We start from the raw sequence: 16,563 nt of genomic DNA on the forward strand, positions 1-16,563 counted from the left end.
CCAACCCAGAAGTTCAAAAACATGTAAATGTGAGTGCATCAATAGGTACTGCTCTGGTGGGAAGGTAACGCTGCTCCATGCAGTCATCCCACATGACCTTGGAGGAGTCTACGGACAACGACGGCTCTTCGGCTTAGAAATGGAGATGAGCACCAACCCCCAGAATCAGACATGACTGGGCTTAATGTCAGAGGAAAATGTTTACCCTTTACCTTAACTACCATCAATTCCTCAATACTTTATTTCCCATACCACCATTCTTCGCCACAGCAACGCGTGGCCGGGCACAGCTAGTTATACATATAAAGTTGAGCTCCAGATATCAGGAATTGGCATTTTAGTTCAAAACTGATGTGCAACCTTGCAAGAAAAGCCTTTTTGGTAGGCCAAACATTCTGTATGGTGTGGAGCCTTAATGTCTGAAAGGTAATTTTGTGTTGTTTGAATTCCTCAAGCATCCTTAGTTCCCCTGCTCAGAAGATCTGCTGTTTCCATTATCATTTCCAACTTATGTTTTTTTTTATTTCATATGACCCTGTGCTGTCCTATTCTGGAGCATATGTAATCTGTTATCTGTCATGTAGGAAAAGGAACATTCATGAGGCCTTCCCCAAAGTTTGAATAGAGAAATATTGCTGCTGGAGGATGGAAATTAACATTGTCTCCCTATCTTTCAGTTGTCTGAAAGGGCTCCAATGAATACCTTTTGTCAGTAGATACTCAGAGGTTTACCAATTTGTTTGTGGTTTCCCTTTGGACACTCCTTCTGCACTGTATCCTGTGTTGCCTTGTCTACCACTTGCCTTCCATTGGTTGTAGCACCATTTTCCCTATTCTTTCTCTTCTGGATCTGGTGGCACTTTTCCAGCTCACTTGCTCTTGATCACTCCATCCAGGGTTCATGCACCTCCATCCCTTACCTAATTCTGTTTAATTGGCAGGTTCTTGCATAAAATGTAAGCCAGCAGTGTCTTTTTTAAAGTTAACATTACAGAAGAATACGTGAAGTAAGTATGACACTTGCCAGGGCAAACAATCATGGGTGTATAGAAGGCAACACAGGACTGTGCTTCCTTTTGGAATTCAGACCTTTTTTGTATAGGCTACTGTCAATGTGTACTGAAGTAGAAATGAATGCTCTTCAGATACCGCTTCTTCATCCTTTTATATCTTATTCTAAGGAATGGTTTCCACACCCCTTGTTCCGTACCATATGGTATAGCTGGCGCATAGGAGTGCCCTCTATGATGTTCTTCTTTTGCACTGACCATTTCTCACATACAGACTTAGGTAACTAGCCCCAAGTAAATTGATTTTTTTTATGGCTGAGCAATTATCCTGCAAGTGGTATCTAATAGGAAATGTGATAATAACCTACACTGGAATGTACCACCTTACTGCGGGGGAAAAGATTGGGTTTTAATGAAGGGAAAAGGACCTCTGTGAAGCATGGATTTTCTGAGAACTTCCTATGGGCCAGTTGGGAATTGTGCAAGGCTGGTGAATTTGCAAGTCTCAGCCAAACAGCTGAGCATGGCTTCCCAAATGGCCTCATTCATGCTGCCTGCCACTGTGGTGTGCTATGTCTGCACTACATTCAAGGGCAAATCCATTTTTTATAACCTGCACCTTCAAAACAGGTATCCATTACATTCAATGGTACATTATGCTCGAATAAATACGGTAAGCTTACTTCATCAGATACATCTGTTTTAGACTGAGTCTATGGACATGTTTTTCTCGGTCTTAAAAGTGCTACATGCTTCCTTTGCATACTGATTCAGAGTAACACATAGGCTCTCTCTCTGTGTGTGCATACAGTAAATGCGAAGAAGGGGCTATAAAGCTTTCTAGTCCTGACTGCAGGAGTGTTACAATTTCCCCTTTTCCTGGTGTTGTCCCCGTTACAGTGAATAGCAGCTATGTTTTAGTTGCCTAATAACAAGAATTGTGTCTGGAAACGGGGATAGTGTGTACTTGTTCTCTCTCTCTCTGTAGAATCTGTGCCATGCAAAATAATTTGTTCCTTTGTGCAGTAAAGGAGTATGTTGTCTAGGAAACATAATGCCCTGAAGAAAGATGCTGCCTCTCTCTCATTCTCTCTTTTTATTTCCTCTGCTCTCCTCTCTCCTCCCTGGTCTGTTTTTCCTTGCAAACAGTACAGCAAGCACTTTCTTTTTTATGCAGGTGCTTTGATTTCTGAAACTAACAAAGTTTTGTTGGGGCATGCAACAGAGCTAACTGGGAATGATGGAATTTATTGTCTTAAGACCTCTAAGATCAGAAGATCAGAAGATCAGAAGACCTCTAATTTGGAAGAGGTGCTTTAACCAGAGATGGACAATAACTAGTCCTGGGATTTTGTCCATTCAAAGCATGCACTTGGTCCACTCAATCATAACCATCCCTATACCTTGGAAAATTAAGGGTCATGTGTACACATTTGGATGTAGGCAAATATGTTAGTACATGTTGTTTTGCTCAATTTTTTGTTTGATCTTCCCAATTATGCATAAGGAAGTTTAACCAAAGATGGGCACCAGATCCTATCTGATTTTGTAAGCTTAGCAGGGCCAGCCCTTGTTTGCACTTGGATGGGAGACTGCCACTGAATATCAGACACTGTAGATGATATTTTAGATGAATGAACTGGCAAAACCACCTCAGAGTATTACTTGCTTAAGAAAACCTTAGGAACTTCATGGGACTGCCATGTGTTGGCAAGCAATTTGAAAGCATATACATGCGCACATAGATTTAACTAATATATCTGCCTTGGCCTCTCTATTCTAGTGCTGGAACAGCTCCGCTATTGCTACTATCCTGTTTTGACAGGATTATCTACTTGCTTGCTTTGATCTACTTGCTTACAATGTCAAGACTGGCTAATAGAGTAATTAATTTTTATCACACCACATCAAAGGATTACTGGTTAGATGGTTGGGAAGCCTAAGCTCTAGTCAAGTTCCTGCTGTGTTTATTTAGCCCAGAGTGTGACTTGGTCATTGGGAAATAGGTCAAAGATGAAAAGTAACTGTTGGTCCAAAAGAAAACTTGCTTGCAACTCTGAGGGAAAGGACTCTACACTCTTTTGCAGGGGTTCTCAAAGTGTGCTCTATGGAACTCTTGCGGCTCCACACAGCATACTGAGGGGCTCCACAGTTCCCTCCGCCCCCTCCCTCCTCCCCCTGCCTCCCTCACTCCCAAAAGTCTTTCCCCCTTTCCTTCCTTGCTTCCAAAACACTATTTCCCTCCCATCGCTCGCGGGGGTTGAGATAGGGTGGGTTGCTTTGATTAGCTTTTCCTGCATGGCAGTTTAACTGGATGGCCCCAGGGATTTCTGCTGTTGTTGCTGTTGTTGTTGTTGTTGTTGTTGTTGTAATACAAAGGCTGGTGGCCATCTGTTGGGGGAGCTTTGATTGTGCTTTTCCTGCATGGCAGAAGGGGGTTGGACTGGATGCCCCCTGGGGTTGCTCTCAATACTACTACTACTACTACTACTACTACTACTACTACTACTACTACTATTACAAAGGCTGGATGGCCATCTGTTGTGGGTGCTTTGATTGTGATTTTCCTGTATAATATAATAATATATAAATATTTATTGGGGCTCCACAAGAAACTTCTGCTTCAAAAAGGGCTCTACAGTTGAAAAAGTTTGAGAACCCCTGTTCTATAGTGTTGTAATATTTTTATCAGGACCTTTTTTTTGTATTTGTATCCCGCTTTCTCTCTCTCAAGGAGAGTCAAAACAACTAACAATTAAAATTGCACAATGTATAAATTAAAACTATTAAAACCATTAAAACCCATTGAACTATCTAAAACTAGCACCCCCTGGTTTGATCAAACTTTCCTTTCTGAAAGCCTGCCTGAATAAAAATGTCATAATGTTATGAGCAAGTTTTCAGATTTTTCAGATTTTTAAAAGACAAAACATTAAATAAAACAAAAGGAAGGGAAGTATGGGTAAGAGGCAACATGGGATGGCGTTTTTATTTCCTATATCCATCATTGGAGAGATCACTTAGATATAAATGGATTAACCTCACGTGAAGGAAAAAAGGGTAACATTGATCATCTTTCTTTCTTGTAATTTTGGAAAATATACAGTTTGGTAATTTTAGAAAGAACCGATGTTGGGGTTGGGGGAGGAAACAATCTGATCTAATCCTTAAAAGAGTATGCACACAGTCATGCTTTTTAGAGCCATTCAGGCTGCTAATTGTAGATCTGATATTTCCTTATTGGGTTCATAGACAATGTCTGCAGTTGGTGATGAAGGTCGGAGCCATGCCTACAAAAGCAGAGGCTCACAAAAGCACCAGGATACATGTGCGCAGTCTCTGGTCTGCCAGGTTTTGTTTTCTTTTGTTTTGACTGACAGGCAAAATCTTTTTATTTGGTTCATAATTCATGTGTCCAAAGAACCATTTAGGGAAGTTGTGCTTTTATCTTTTTCTATTATGTTTTAAATTTGTTTTAAACTGTTATAATTTTGTCATTTTAAAATAAAATAGTTCATTTGACTTTTGTGCCAGGATTTTTTTCTCCAAGTAGCATCTTGTTTTACACTGGATGCAAGCCAATTTTTGTCCTGTTCAAAAAGAAACTCAGGATGTAAACTGCATGAATAAATACCTCTTGACTATTTGGTGGCCCTTGCAGGGTGGTTTACGATGATGGTTTCTACACTGTACTCTGGGAAGCAAAAGAGGGTCAGCCTTAGTTAGTACTTGGATCAGAGACTACAATGAATACCAGATACCGTAGATCAGGGTCTCATAAACCTTTCCATTCAGAACCCTTTTGGCCCTAGAAATTTTTATGTGACTCCAGGTATATAGGTATATAAAATAGGTATTAAAATCAAACATTTACTGATAACAAATTAGTATTTATGTGAAGTACACCTGAAGCATCTTCTGCATAGTCCACTGTAAATGCTATATAACAGATTCATGTAAGTGTCTAAAACAGCCACTAGGGGACATTCTGGAAACTTTTCCTGTTGCCAGATTTCATGGGACCCCAACATTGAGCTAAGGGGACCCCATTTTGGGTTAGGACCCACAGTATAAGAAGCAGTGGTGTAGATGATACTTCAGAGTAAGAAAAGGGCTAATCAGGGTTGTTGTGTCTTTTCCTGTCTGTATGGTCATGTTCCAGAAATATTTCCTCCGGACGTTTCGCCCACATCTATGGCAGGCATCCTCAGAGGTTGTGAAGTATGGCTGATCCATGTATTGAGTAGTACTTGTCTCAGAAACCCCTATGAAATTCATGGGGTTGCAATAAGTTGACAGGCAATTTGAAGGCATAGACACATGCATTATTGCATTAGGCGATCCCTCATAGGTCGAGGATGATGGTCCTCCATTTGTGGGGTTTTGAGGGAGTGTCTGTAGGTGGCTGAAGAGACCTATTCTTGATCTGCATGTTCTCCCGCAGTGAGGACATTGGTTTCCAGGTGGAAGGTGGTCCAGGTCAGGGTTGGCTTGACGCTCCTTCCTCTTGGCACGTTTCTCCCTTAAGCCCTTCATTCGTGCCTCTTCGAACTCCGCAGCACTGCTGTTCATAGCTGACCTCCAGTTAGAAGGGCCAGGGCTTCCCAGTTCTCAGTGTCTATGCTACAGTTTTTAAGGTTGGCTTTAAGCCCATCTTTAAATCTCTTTTCCTGCCCACCAACATTTCCATTCTTGAGTTTGGAGTAGAGTAACTGCTTTGGGACACAGTGATCCGACATTCAGATAACGTGGCAAATCCAGCGGAGTTGATGGCGTAGGAGCATCGCTTCAGTGCCGGTGGTCTTTGCTTCTTCCAGCACGCTGACATTTGTCCGCCTGTCTTCCTAAGAGATTTGCAGGATTTTTCTGAGGCAACGCTTATGGAAACGCTCCAGGAGTTGAATGTGACATATGTAGACCGTCCATGTTTCACAGGCGTAGAGCAGGGTTGGGAGGACAATGGCTTTATAAACGAGCACCTTGGTATCTCTACGGATGTCCCAATCATCAAACACTCTCTGCTTCATTCTGAGAAATGCTGCACTTGCAGAGCTCAGGCGGTGTTGTATTTTGGTGTTGATGTTGACTTTTGTGGAGAAGTGGCTGCCAAGGTAGCGGAAATGGTCAACATTTTCTAATGTGACACCATTAAGCTGTATTCCTGGCATTGCAGAGGGGTTAGCTGGTGCCTGTTGGAAGAGCCCTTTGGTGTTCTCGATGTTCAATGAGAGGCTGAGCTTCTCGTATGATTCTGCGAAGGTGTTTAGAGTGGCTTGCAGGTCTTCTTCTGAATGCGCACAGACTACATTGTCATCGGCATATTGGAGTTCTATAATAGATGTTGTGGTGACCTTGGTTTTGGCTTTCAGTCTGCTGAGGTTAAATAGCTTGCCATCTGTCCAATACGTGATTTCCACTCTGGTGGGAAGCTTCCCATCAACCAGGTGAAGTATCATAGGGATGAAGATGGAAAATAAGGTAGGGGCAATAACACATCCCTGCTTGACACTTGATTCCAGCTTAAATGGGTCACTTTGGGAGCTGTTGCTGTCCAAGACTGTTGCCATCATGTCATGGAGGAGCTGAAGGATGTTAACAAATTTGTCAGGGCACCTGATTTTTTGGAAGATGGTCCAGAGAACGCTGTGATTCACTGTGTCAAATGCCTTTGCAAGGTCAGTGAATGCCATGTACAGAGTTTGATTTTGTTCCCTGCATTTTTCTTGGAGCTGTCGTGCAGTGAAGATCATGTCCACTGTTCCTCTAGAGGGGCGGAAGCCATTCTGGGATTCTGGGAGTGTGTCTTCTGAGACAGGAAGAAGGCAGTTTGCAAGGATTCTTGCGAGGATTTTCCCAGCAGAGGTTAGAAGGGAGATGCCACGATAGTTTCCGCAGTCTGTTCTATTCCCTTTCTTGAAAAGGGTGATGATGGTGGCATCCTTGAAGTCTGCTGGGATTTTCTCTGTCACCCACACTTTTTCAATGAGTTGGTGGAGTTGTTGTATCAGCTCAGGTCCACCCTCTGAAGATTTCAGCAGGGATCCCATCAGGTCCGCTGGCTTTGTTATTTTTTTGTTGGCTGATGACATTGCTGACTTCTTCCAAACTAAGTAGTGCTGTGAGCTCATCCCTGGTTTGTTGTTGCGGGATTTGTGAGAGGGGGCCTCTTCGGCCACATTGGAGCTACGATTCAGAAGGTTCTGGTAGTGCTCTTTCCAACGTAGTGCAATTGATGTTTTGTCCTTCAGGAGTTTGGTTCCATCTGATGAGCGTAGAGGCTCTATGCCATGGTTTCTTGGTCAGTAGATGATCTTTGTGGCTTTGAAAAATCCCTGAGCATCATGGGCATCTGCAAAGTGTTGGATTTCTTCAGCCTTTTTTGTCCACCAGATGTTCTTGAGTTCTCTGGTGTTTCTTTGGACCTCAGCTTTTGCACTAGCATAGGTCTTTTTCTTAGCAGCACAGCTGGTGTCTCTCTGTCATGTTTGGAAGGCTTTCCTTTTGTTATCAATTAACTGTTGGATCTCTTTGTCATTATCGTCAAACCAGTCTTGGTGTTTCTTAGTTTGATATCCAATGGTTTCTTCACAGGCTGTGATGATGGAGGTCTTCAGCTTGTTCCAATGTTCCTCAACTTTTTCGGGGTGTTCTATGGATAGATGATCCTTGAGTGTTGTTTGGAGAAGGGCTCCTTTGGAGGGCTCCTGAAGGGCTTGGGTGTTCATTTTAAGCCTTATTTTTCTTCCTTGGAGTCTGCATTTGGGGGTGATCCTGATAGCCATCGTGGATTGGATTAACCTGTGGTCTGTCCAGCAGTCATCAGCACCTATCATGGCTCTTGTGAGAAGCACATTGCGGCGGTCTCTGGCACGTGTAATTACATAGTCCAAGAGGTGCCAATGCTTTGATCGGGGGTGCTTCCATGATGTCTTGAGCTTGTTTTTCTGGCGGAAGATGAGTAAACCTCCCTATCCCTACACACTGATTTATACAGTAGTAACGTTTATTTATAATGCCTTTTCCACCAAAGGGTGAAATATCAAATATATACAAACAAAATGTTAAAAAGTAATATGGTAACATTTGGAGCAAGCAGAAGTCAGAAGGTGGGATGCAGAACAGGAGGAAGGCAGGCAGTAAACTTCTTTACTGTGGTGTTGGCAGTGATGGTGTTCCTTACCCTCTCACCTGCTGCAAGAGAGAGGAGTATATTTTTTTCCTGTGAAGGAAAGGGAGCCTGTGTAGGGAAGGCGGTGCTGGCTGAGTTTAAGAGTGAGAGGCTTGCCAGCCCTGGCCATACTTTGCATCATAACCAGCCAAATCTGCTGCTGATGTAAGGGAGTCTGTTGTATCTATTGGCCTTAGGGGAGATTAAGAAGGTATGCCAGCCACATTCTTGTTAAGACCATTTCCTCAGGCTGGCCTGGCTGTCGCAATGTTAGGAACCAGGAACCCATGTTTGCTTGCTGTATTCCCTCATGCCCCTATTCCCTCAATGTCCACGAGGTCTCGTCCTTTGTAAATAAAAACTTAACAGTGAAATTGACATTAAGCTCCAGCTGCATGTTTCATGGAGGCAACCAGTGACTCCTTTCTCCCATCAATCAGTTTTCTCCATCTTCTCCAGATTTTTTAAAGTTCCAACATTTGTGATTTTTTTTATAATATCTATGTTGGTTGGGGCTCATGGGAGTTGTAGCTTAAAACAGATTGGGGAAGGGTGTTTTAGAGCTTGCAGCAAGATGGTATCATCTCTGCATAGCATAGAAATGACTAAGCCAGAGTTATTCATGGAAGTGGCTTATTCATGGCCAAATATACTTGGCTTTTAAACTATGCATAATTCAAACAACCTTGTCTTCTTGACAGTCTTTTTTTGAGATTTTATTTAATTTGGATCTTTATATCAGTAAAGATTTAACATATCCCACTATCCTTCTGACCATAGAGGAGGTGATGGTGAACGTATTCCAGGCGTAGGGATGCATGGTACAATGGGCACCTACTGTCCACTGGGATTTAGCTCCAGGACCTTCTGTGGATACCAAATACCATGGTTGTTAAAGTCCCATTATATACTATGTTGTAATAAAATATTCTCCCTAAAAATGGTGAACAACAAGGGTTGCTTTTGGGAATTTTATGAAGCATTTCCAAGCTTTGGATAATTGGCTCCATTGATATCCATGGATATGTATTTGTGATTGATTAAACAGACTGGTCCATGAGGTCACGAAGAGTCGGAAACGACTGAACGAATAAAGAAGAAAACAGACTGAGAGAGGCTGCTGTGTGGACTGGGACTGGGCTACTGGGCTAAGACTCAAAAGAGACATGCACAAGAAGTGGAAAAGGGGAGAAATCACCAAAGAAGAATTCAAACGTAAAGCCAACTCCTGTATGGAAAATGTTCGCAAGGCTGAAACGCAAAATGAGCTCAGGCTTGCCAGGGACATTAAAAACAACAAAAAAAGGCTTTTTTGCTTACGTTGGTAGAAAAAGGAAGAACAAGGAGGCGATAGGGCCTCTGCGAGGAGAAGATGGGCTGATGGCGACAGGGGACAGGGAAAAGGCAGAACTGCTTAATGCCTTCTTTGCCTCGGTCTTCTCACAAAAAGAAAGCCATCTTCAATCTCAGCAACATGAAATGGACGAAGGATTCGGGGAAATCCAACCCCAAATAGGGAGACAAGTTGTCCAGGAACACCTGGCCGCTCTAAATGAATTCAAGTCCCCAGGGCCAGATCAGCTACATCTAAGAGTATTGAAGGAACTAGCTGAGGTTATTTCAGAACCACTGACAATTATCTTCGAGAGTTATTGGAGAACAGGAGAAGTCCCAGAAGCTTGGAGGAGGGCAAATGTGGTCCCTATCTTCAAGAAGGGAAAAAAGAACGACCCAAACAATTACCGTCAGCCTCACATCAATACCGGGCAAGATTCTGGAAAAGATCATTAAGGAAGTGGTCTGCAAACACTTAGAAACAAATGCAGTCATTGCTAATAGTCAACACGGATTTACCAAAAACAAGTCATGCCAGACTAATCTGATCTCTTTTGGGTTGGGTCGATACAGGGAATGCCGTGGATGTAGCGTACCTAGATTTCAGTAAGGCCTTTGACAAAGTCCCTCACGACCTCCTGGCAAACAAACTAGTAAAATGTGGGCTAGACAAAACTATGGTTAGGTGGATCTGTAATTGGCTAAGCAAACAAACCCAAAGGGTGCTCACCAATGCGTCGTCTTCATCTTGGAAAGAAGAGTGGAGTGCCGCAGGGTTCTGTCCTGGGCCCAGTTCTGTTCAACATCTTTATTAACGACTTAGACGAAGGGTTAGAAGGCACGATCATCACGTTTGCAGATGACACCAAACTGGGAGGGATAGCCAACACTCCAGAAGACAGGAGCAGAATTCAAAACGATCCTGACAGACTAGAGAGATGGGCCGAAACTAACAAAATGAAGTTCAGCAGGGATAAATGCAAGATACTTCATTTCGGCAGAAAAAATGGAATGCAAACAGAGCCGGTCCACCCAGCAGGCAAGGGAGGCATTTGCCTGTGGCGCCATCGTCTGGGGGCGCCATTGAGGTCCTGGGAGGATGGCACCAGTCCCCACTTCCTCTTCCTCCTTTCCAGGCCTTCCTGCGGGGGGTGGGGCCGTGCAGGGGCGGGGCCATGCAGCCTGGCCTGCCCCTGTGCCATGCGGCCCTGCCCCCGTGGCCCCGCCCCTACTCGAGGCCAGGGCTGCAAATGAGGCCTGTTTGAAGGGAAGGCCGCAAGCACGGCCGGCCCTTTCCCCTTGCCTTCTGCCTGGAGGGAAGAGGGCAGCCCTGGGCTCAATGGCTGCCGGGCCAAGAGAACCGGGGCCCTGGACTCATCGGATCCATTTACTGCTGAAACGTGAGTAGGGGGGAGGGGTTAAACAGTAACCAAGGGCCTCCAGGAAAACTGGAGCTTCCTGGGCCTCCCGCTCCACCTCTGCCTCACTTTCCCTCCTCCCCCTGCCATCCAGCCCCCCTCCCACTGCCTGGTGCCCCTCAGGTGCATCTACATGCAGGCTCCGAGGCAGTTTGGCACCACTTTCCCTGCCCCCTACCTGAGGGATGCATCTATATGCATCCTGCTCCGCCCCCTCCCTTCCCTTCCCAGCTGAGCCCTCTGCAAGGCTATTCAATGCTCATCAAGGTGGCCAATGGCAACATTAGGAATTGTGGGGGTTATTGGAAATAATAATCAACCAGTATTTTTAAAAAAACTCTAAATAAATAAAGTAAATAAAGAACAACACTCAGAAGACAGGAATTCTAGACACAAAACAATCAGGGACAGCTAACACCCCCCAACAAAGGATTCCCCCAGACAGGAAGCAGCCAGGCTTTGGAGCTGCAAGACTATTTAATGCTAATCAAGCTGGCCAATTGCAACGTTCACACTTGCCTCAAGCAGAAAAGAGTTCTTTCTCCTTCCCTGGACATCATTCCACAGATATATAAACTCCACTTGCCTAGTTTCCAACAGACCTCACAACCTCTGAGGATGCCTGCTATAGATATGGGTGAAACATCAGGAGAGAATGCTCCAGCCCTCCGTTTCTATTTCATGTCATGGGATTTTTAGGTGAATATTTGTTATATGCATGAAGGAAAGCCGGCAAAGGAGCTGGAAAAAGCCTTCTGCAGGACTGCCAGCTCCTCTTCCCCTCCCTCCCCCCCCCTCCCTCTCTCTCTCTCTCTCTCTCTCTCTCTCTCTCTCTCTCTCTCTCTCTCTCTCTCTCTCGAGTTGACAGTGGGGCCTCCTTCTCTGGAGGCTTGAAAGCAGGCATGGGCCAACTTCAGCCCTCCAGGTGTTTTGGACTTCAACTCTCACAATTTGTAACAGCCGGTAGGGAAGGAGGGAAGGTCCAAGTTTGCCCATGCCTGCTTTAAAGCAAAAGCCTGATGGCCACCTGTTGAATGTGGTTCCTAGGGTTCAGCTTTCTCCCATACTAGGATCTTATGACTCCTTAGGAAACCTATCGGGTTTCCTAGCCGTTTGAATACATGCAAATGTGAGTAGATCAATAGATACTGCTCTGGCAGGAAGGTTATGGTGATCCATGCAGTCATGTCGGCCACATGACCTTGGAGGTGTCTATGGACAATGCTGGCTCTTCATCTTAGAAATGGAGATAAGCACCAACCCACAGAGTTGGACACAACTAGATTTAATATCAGGGGAAAACCTTTACCTTTTACTTATATTTATTTATTCTGTATGTCACCTTTTCCCCTCTAAAAATGCTCCAAAGCAGAGAATATCCATTAAAATAGCAACAATTTAGAAAATGTGTTAAAAACTAGAAGTTGTGCTAATTAGCATTATTGTTAGGATACTATATTTTATTTTTGATATTACTATTAATGTATACTGTATACCAATAAGCATTAAAATAGAATTAAACCTACAAAGGAATCATTAAAACAAATTTAAAATACGTGAAACATTACCCAACACAGATTAATGGTACAAGACACACAAGTGCAAACAAGAGATTTATTTTTATTTCATTAATACACATATCTAGATCTACCAACTCTATTATTTTGTTCTGGATACAACACATTGAGTGATTCTTCTTCAACAAGAAGCCTATTATCTTTGCTATTTATCTCCATGGCTCTCTTCTCCCACTCTCTCTGCACTGGGTTATCTGACTCCACACTGCAATATAATCCAGTTCAAAGCAGATAATGTGGATTATCTGCCTTGATATGGCTGTGTGCCATATAACCCCGAATATCAAGGCAGAATAACCCACAATATCTGCTTTCAACTGAGTTATCTGTGTCCACACTGCCATATAATCCAGTTCAAAGCAGATAATGAGCATTATCTGCCTTGATATTCTGGGTTACATGGCTGTTTGAAAGGACCATCAGGGCTGTTCCACACAGCCATATAACCCAGAATATCAAGGCAGAAAATCTCACAATATCTGCTTTGAATTGGGTTATCTAGGGTTCTCTCTCTGGCCCCTTCCACACATAACTGAATAAAATCCCACATTTTCTGCTTTGAGCTGGAATATCTGGCAGTGTAGACTCAGATAATCCAGTTCAAAGCAGATATTCTGGGATACAGGGCTCTGTAAGGGTCCTCCCTCTGGCCCTTTCTACACATAGCTAAATAAAATCTCACATTTTCTGCTTTGAGCTGGAATATCTGGCAGTGTAGACTCAGATAATCCAGTTCAAAGCAGATATTCTGGGATATAGGGCTCTGTAAGGGTTCTTTCTCTGGCCCCTTCTACACATAGCTGAATAAAATCTCACATTTTCTGCTTTGAGCTGGAATATCTGGCAGTGTAGACTCAGATAATCCAGTTCAAAGCAGTTATTCTGGGATGCAGGGCTCTGTAAGGGTCCTCCCTCTGGCCCCTTCCACACATAGCTGAATAAAATCTCACATTTTCTGCTTTGAGCTGGAATATCTGGCTGTGTAGACTCAGATAATCTAGTTCAAAGCAGATATTCTGGGATACAGGGCTCTGTAAGGGTTCTCTCTCTGGCCCCTTCTACACATAGCTGAATAAAATCCCACATTTTCTGCTTTGAGCTGAATTATCTGGAACTGGATAATCCAGTTCAAAGCAGTTATTATGGGATGCAGGGCTCTGTAAGGGTCCTCCCTCTGGCCCCTTCCACACATAGCTGAATAAAATCCCACATTTTCTGCTTTGAGCTGGATTATCTGGCAGTGTGGATTCAGATAATCCAGTTCAAAGCAGATATTCTGGGTTATGTGGCTGTGTGCAAGGGTCCTCTCTTTGCCTCCTTGTCATGTTGCTCAACTGACCCATGATTTGCATTTTTGCCTGCTGTAGCATGCAGAAGGTATGCCCAGCTTGCCAAAGTTTATATGCCACTTAGGGCCCTTCCAGACGGGACCTATATCCCAGGATCCAATCACAAATTTTCTGTTTATCCCAGATTATGTGGCAGCGCGGACTCATATAATCCAGTTTAACATCAAAAGCCTGGCCTGGGATCCTATTTTCACACCCTGCTCCTTTGGATCTTAATAATAATAATAATAATAATAATAATAATAATAATAATAATAATAATAATTTGTGTGTTGTCATGACCAGAATCAACGCTTTTATTTTTCAGTGATTGGTGTATGTGTGTGTGTGTGGGGGGGGGGGGGGGCGCCAAAATTTCTGTTCGCCTATACTTGAAAATTACCTTGGACCTCCTCTGAATGCAAAGATACAGAATGGGGGACGCCTGGCTAGACAGCAGTACATGTGAAAAAGATCTTGGAGTTCTTGTGGACAACAAGTTAAACATGAGCCAGCAATGTGATGCGGCTGCTAAGAAAGCCAATGGGATTCTGGCCTGCATCAATAGGGGTATAGTGTCTAGATCCAGGGAAGTCATGCTCCCCCTCTATTCTGCCTTGGTCAGACCACACCTGGAATACTGTGTCCAATTCTGGGCACCGCAGTTGAAGGTAGATGTTGACAAGCTGGAATGTGTCCAGAGGAGGGCAACTAAAATGATCAAAGGCCTGGAGAACAAGTCCTATGAGGAGAGGCTTAAAGAGCTGGGCCTGTTTAGCCTGCAGAAGAGAAGGCTAAGAGGAGACATGATAGCCATGTACAAATATGTGAGGGGAAGTCATAGGGAGGAGGGAGCAAGCTTGCTTGCTGCTGCCCTGCAGACTAGGACGCGGAACAATGGCTTCAAACTACAGGAAAGGAGATTCCACCTGAACATCAGGAAGAATTTTCTCACTGTGAGAGTTGTTCGGCAGTGGAACTCTCCCCCGGACTGTGGTGGAGGCTCCTTCTTTGGAGGCTTTTAAGCAGAGGCTGGATGGCCATCTGTCGGGGGTGCTTTGAATGCGGTTTCCTACTTTTTGGCAGGGGGTTGGACTGGATGGCCCATGAGGTCTCTTCCAACTCTACTATTCTATGATTCTATGATTATATGACTGGCTTTTTAAATTGTGATTTGTTCTTATGTTGCAACCTTTAATCTATAGTGCCCTTTTCCTTTTGGCTGCAGTTATCTGGTCTCTACTAGCTTAGTATCCTTAGTACCCTATACCCCTCTACCCCTGTTGCTGCTGCTGTCACCTCTGCCCCAACGTCTTGGTCAGTGGCGAAGCCCCAGACCTAATAGGATTGTTATAAATAACCTTCTCTGCACCTTTTCCTGGAGTCTCCTTCTGAGATTTCATGAATATTTGATGCTGTGAGGGGACTTGCTGCTGTTCTCCATCCTGATTACTGCTGGGAAACCCTGCTGGGAGCAGGAAGGAGGAAGAAATACCAATGAGAATTGCCTGTGCTGCCTAGCAAATTGAAGGGCACTTCCTCTTGAATTGTATCACTATAATATCATTGAAACAGCTTTAGGAAAATCCTAGCTTTCTTAAGAGATCATTTATATTTACAGATCTCCAACTCTTTATGGGTTTTATCTGCTATGAGATGTTTTCCCTCCTTCTGGGTTTGCCTCCCCTGCTTCTATTAGAGTAGTCAGTGCTAGCTTTTTTTCTGCCTGGACATCTATACTCTCCAGAACCTTGGTGCTCTAAATTGAGCAGCTTGTTGTCAGCATCATCCCATGCTTGAGCATGCATTTTTGCCTGCTGTGCAGATGTTTTCATAGGACATCTGGCTTAGGTGCTGCCCTTCTGCCCCCATGTGGGGTGTGATCCTAATGAACCTCTTTCTCACCCCATCTCCAGCATGCAGCAGTCTGACTGGCAACAGGCTGAATTAATCAGTGCCTTGGTGCCTCACACTGCCGTTCCTCTCCCTCTCTCTCTTTCTCTGCAGCGTTGCGCTCTGCGCACTCTCTCACTCTGTATTACACTCTGCTTCTCTGTGAGTAGCAGCATCAGCAGCAGCATTGGAAGTTGTTGCTCAAGGCTCCCAGTGGTGCAGCAGTCTTAGCCCTGATGCTTTTTAAACAGACAGATTGGTGGATGCCCCAGCAAGCCAAAAATGGCAAAGTAAGTTTACCTTTTGTATTCTTCTACCCCTGCCCCAACTTTAATTTCAAAATGGCTATCTCTCTCTTTCCTGTACATTTTCCTATCCTGTTAATATATAAAGGGTTTCTAGGGCTCTGTTTGGATATTGGGGCAGAGGGGAGTGAATGATAGGGAAACCACAAGAAATGATGGCTGATACGTGATGAGATTCTGCTTGTGTTTGGTGCCGTTGTTCTAGTACAGTAGTCAGACCTGTCATGCTTTCAGCTATAATGAATCCTTCATTCTGTTCCGTGGCTTGGATTTCTGTGTTTCTCCAACATGCCTAAACACTGCATCACTAACTGCCCTTTTCTACTGGTATACTGGGAGGGGAAGATTAAGGCTATGACACACATTAGCAAGAATTGTATGTGTTACATTTCCTGCATCTGAGGATTGCCAGAGATTCAGGGGGAGCAAATGTGACAAAAATCTATCATTGCAGATTAATAAATCTGGGATTACATTCAGATCTGGAAGGAATTGTGTTTGTGTGTGCGCTTATGTTTGCACAGACACC

The 16,563-nt window shown here is 43.9% G+C and overlaps 1 protein-coding gene across 4 annotated transcripts in view; it reads left to right on the forward strand.

The window, feature by feature from the left end:
• tmem94 (transmembrane protein 94) overlaps positions 1-16,563 on the forward strand; it is a 129,054-nt gene that overhangs the window by 26,523 nt on the left and 85,968 nt on the right. Inside the window, exon 1 of one of the 4 annotated variants that reach the window (XM_008104453.3) lies at positions 15,473-16,019. The exons of 2 other annotated variants lie outside the window; for them this stretch is intronic. In XM_008104453.3, the coding sequence (XP_008102660.2) occupies positions 15,966-16,019 (54 nt within the window). In that variant the 5' untranslated portion in view covers positions 15,473-15,965. Of the gene's footprint in view, positions 1-15,472; positions 16,020-16,563 lie in introns of those variants that run through there. One more of the 4 variants, XM_008104452.3, reaches the window with a different exon arrangement.

This window comes from Anolis carolinensis, chromosome 2, assembly GCF_035594765.1.
Source record: "Anolis carolinensis isolate JA03-04 chromosome 2, rAnoCar3.1.pri, whole genome shotgun sequence".
Taxonomy (NCBI): Eukaryota; Metazoa; Chordata; class Lepidosauria; order Squamata; family Dactyloidae; genus Anolis; species Anolis carolinensis.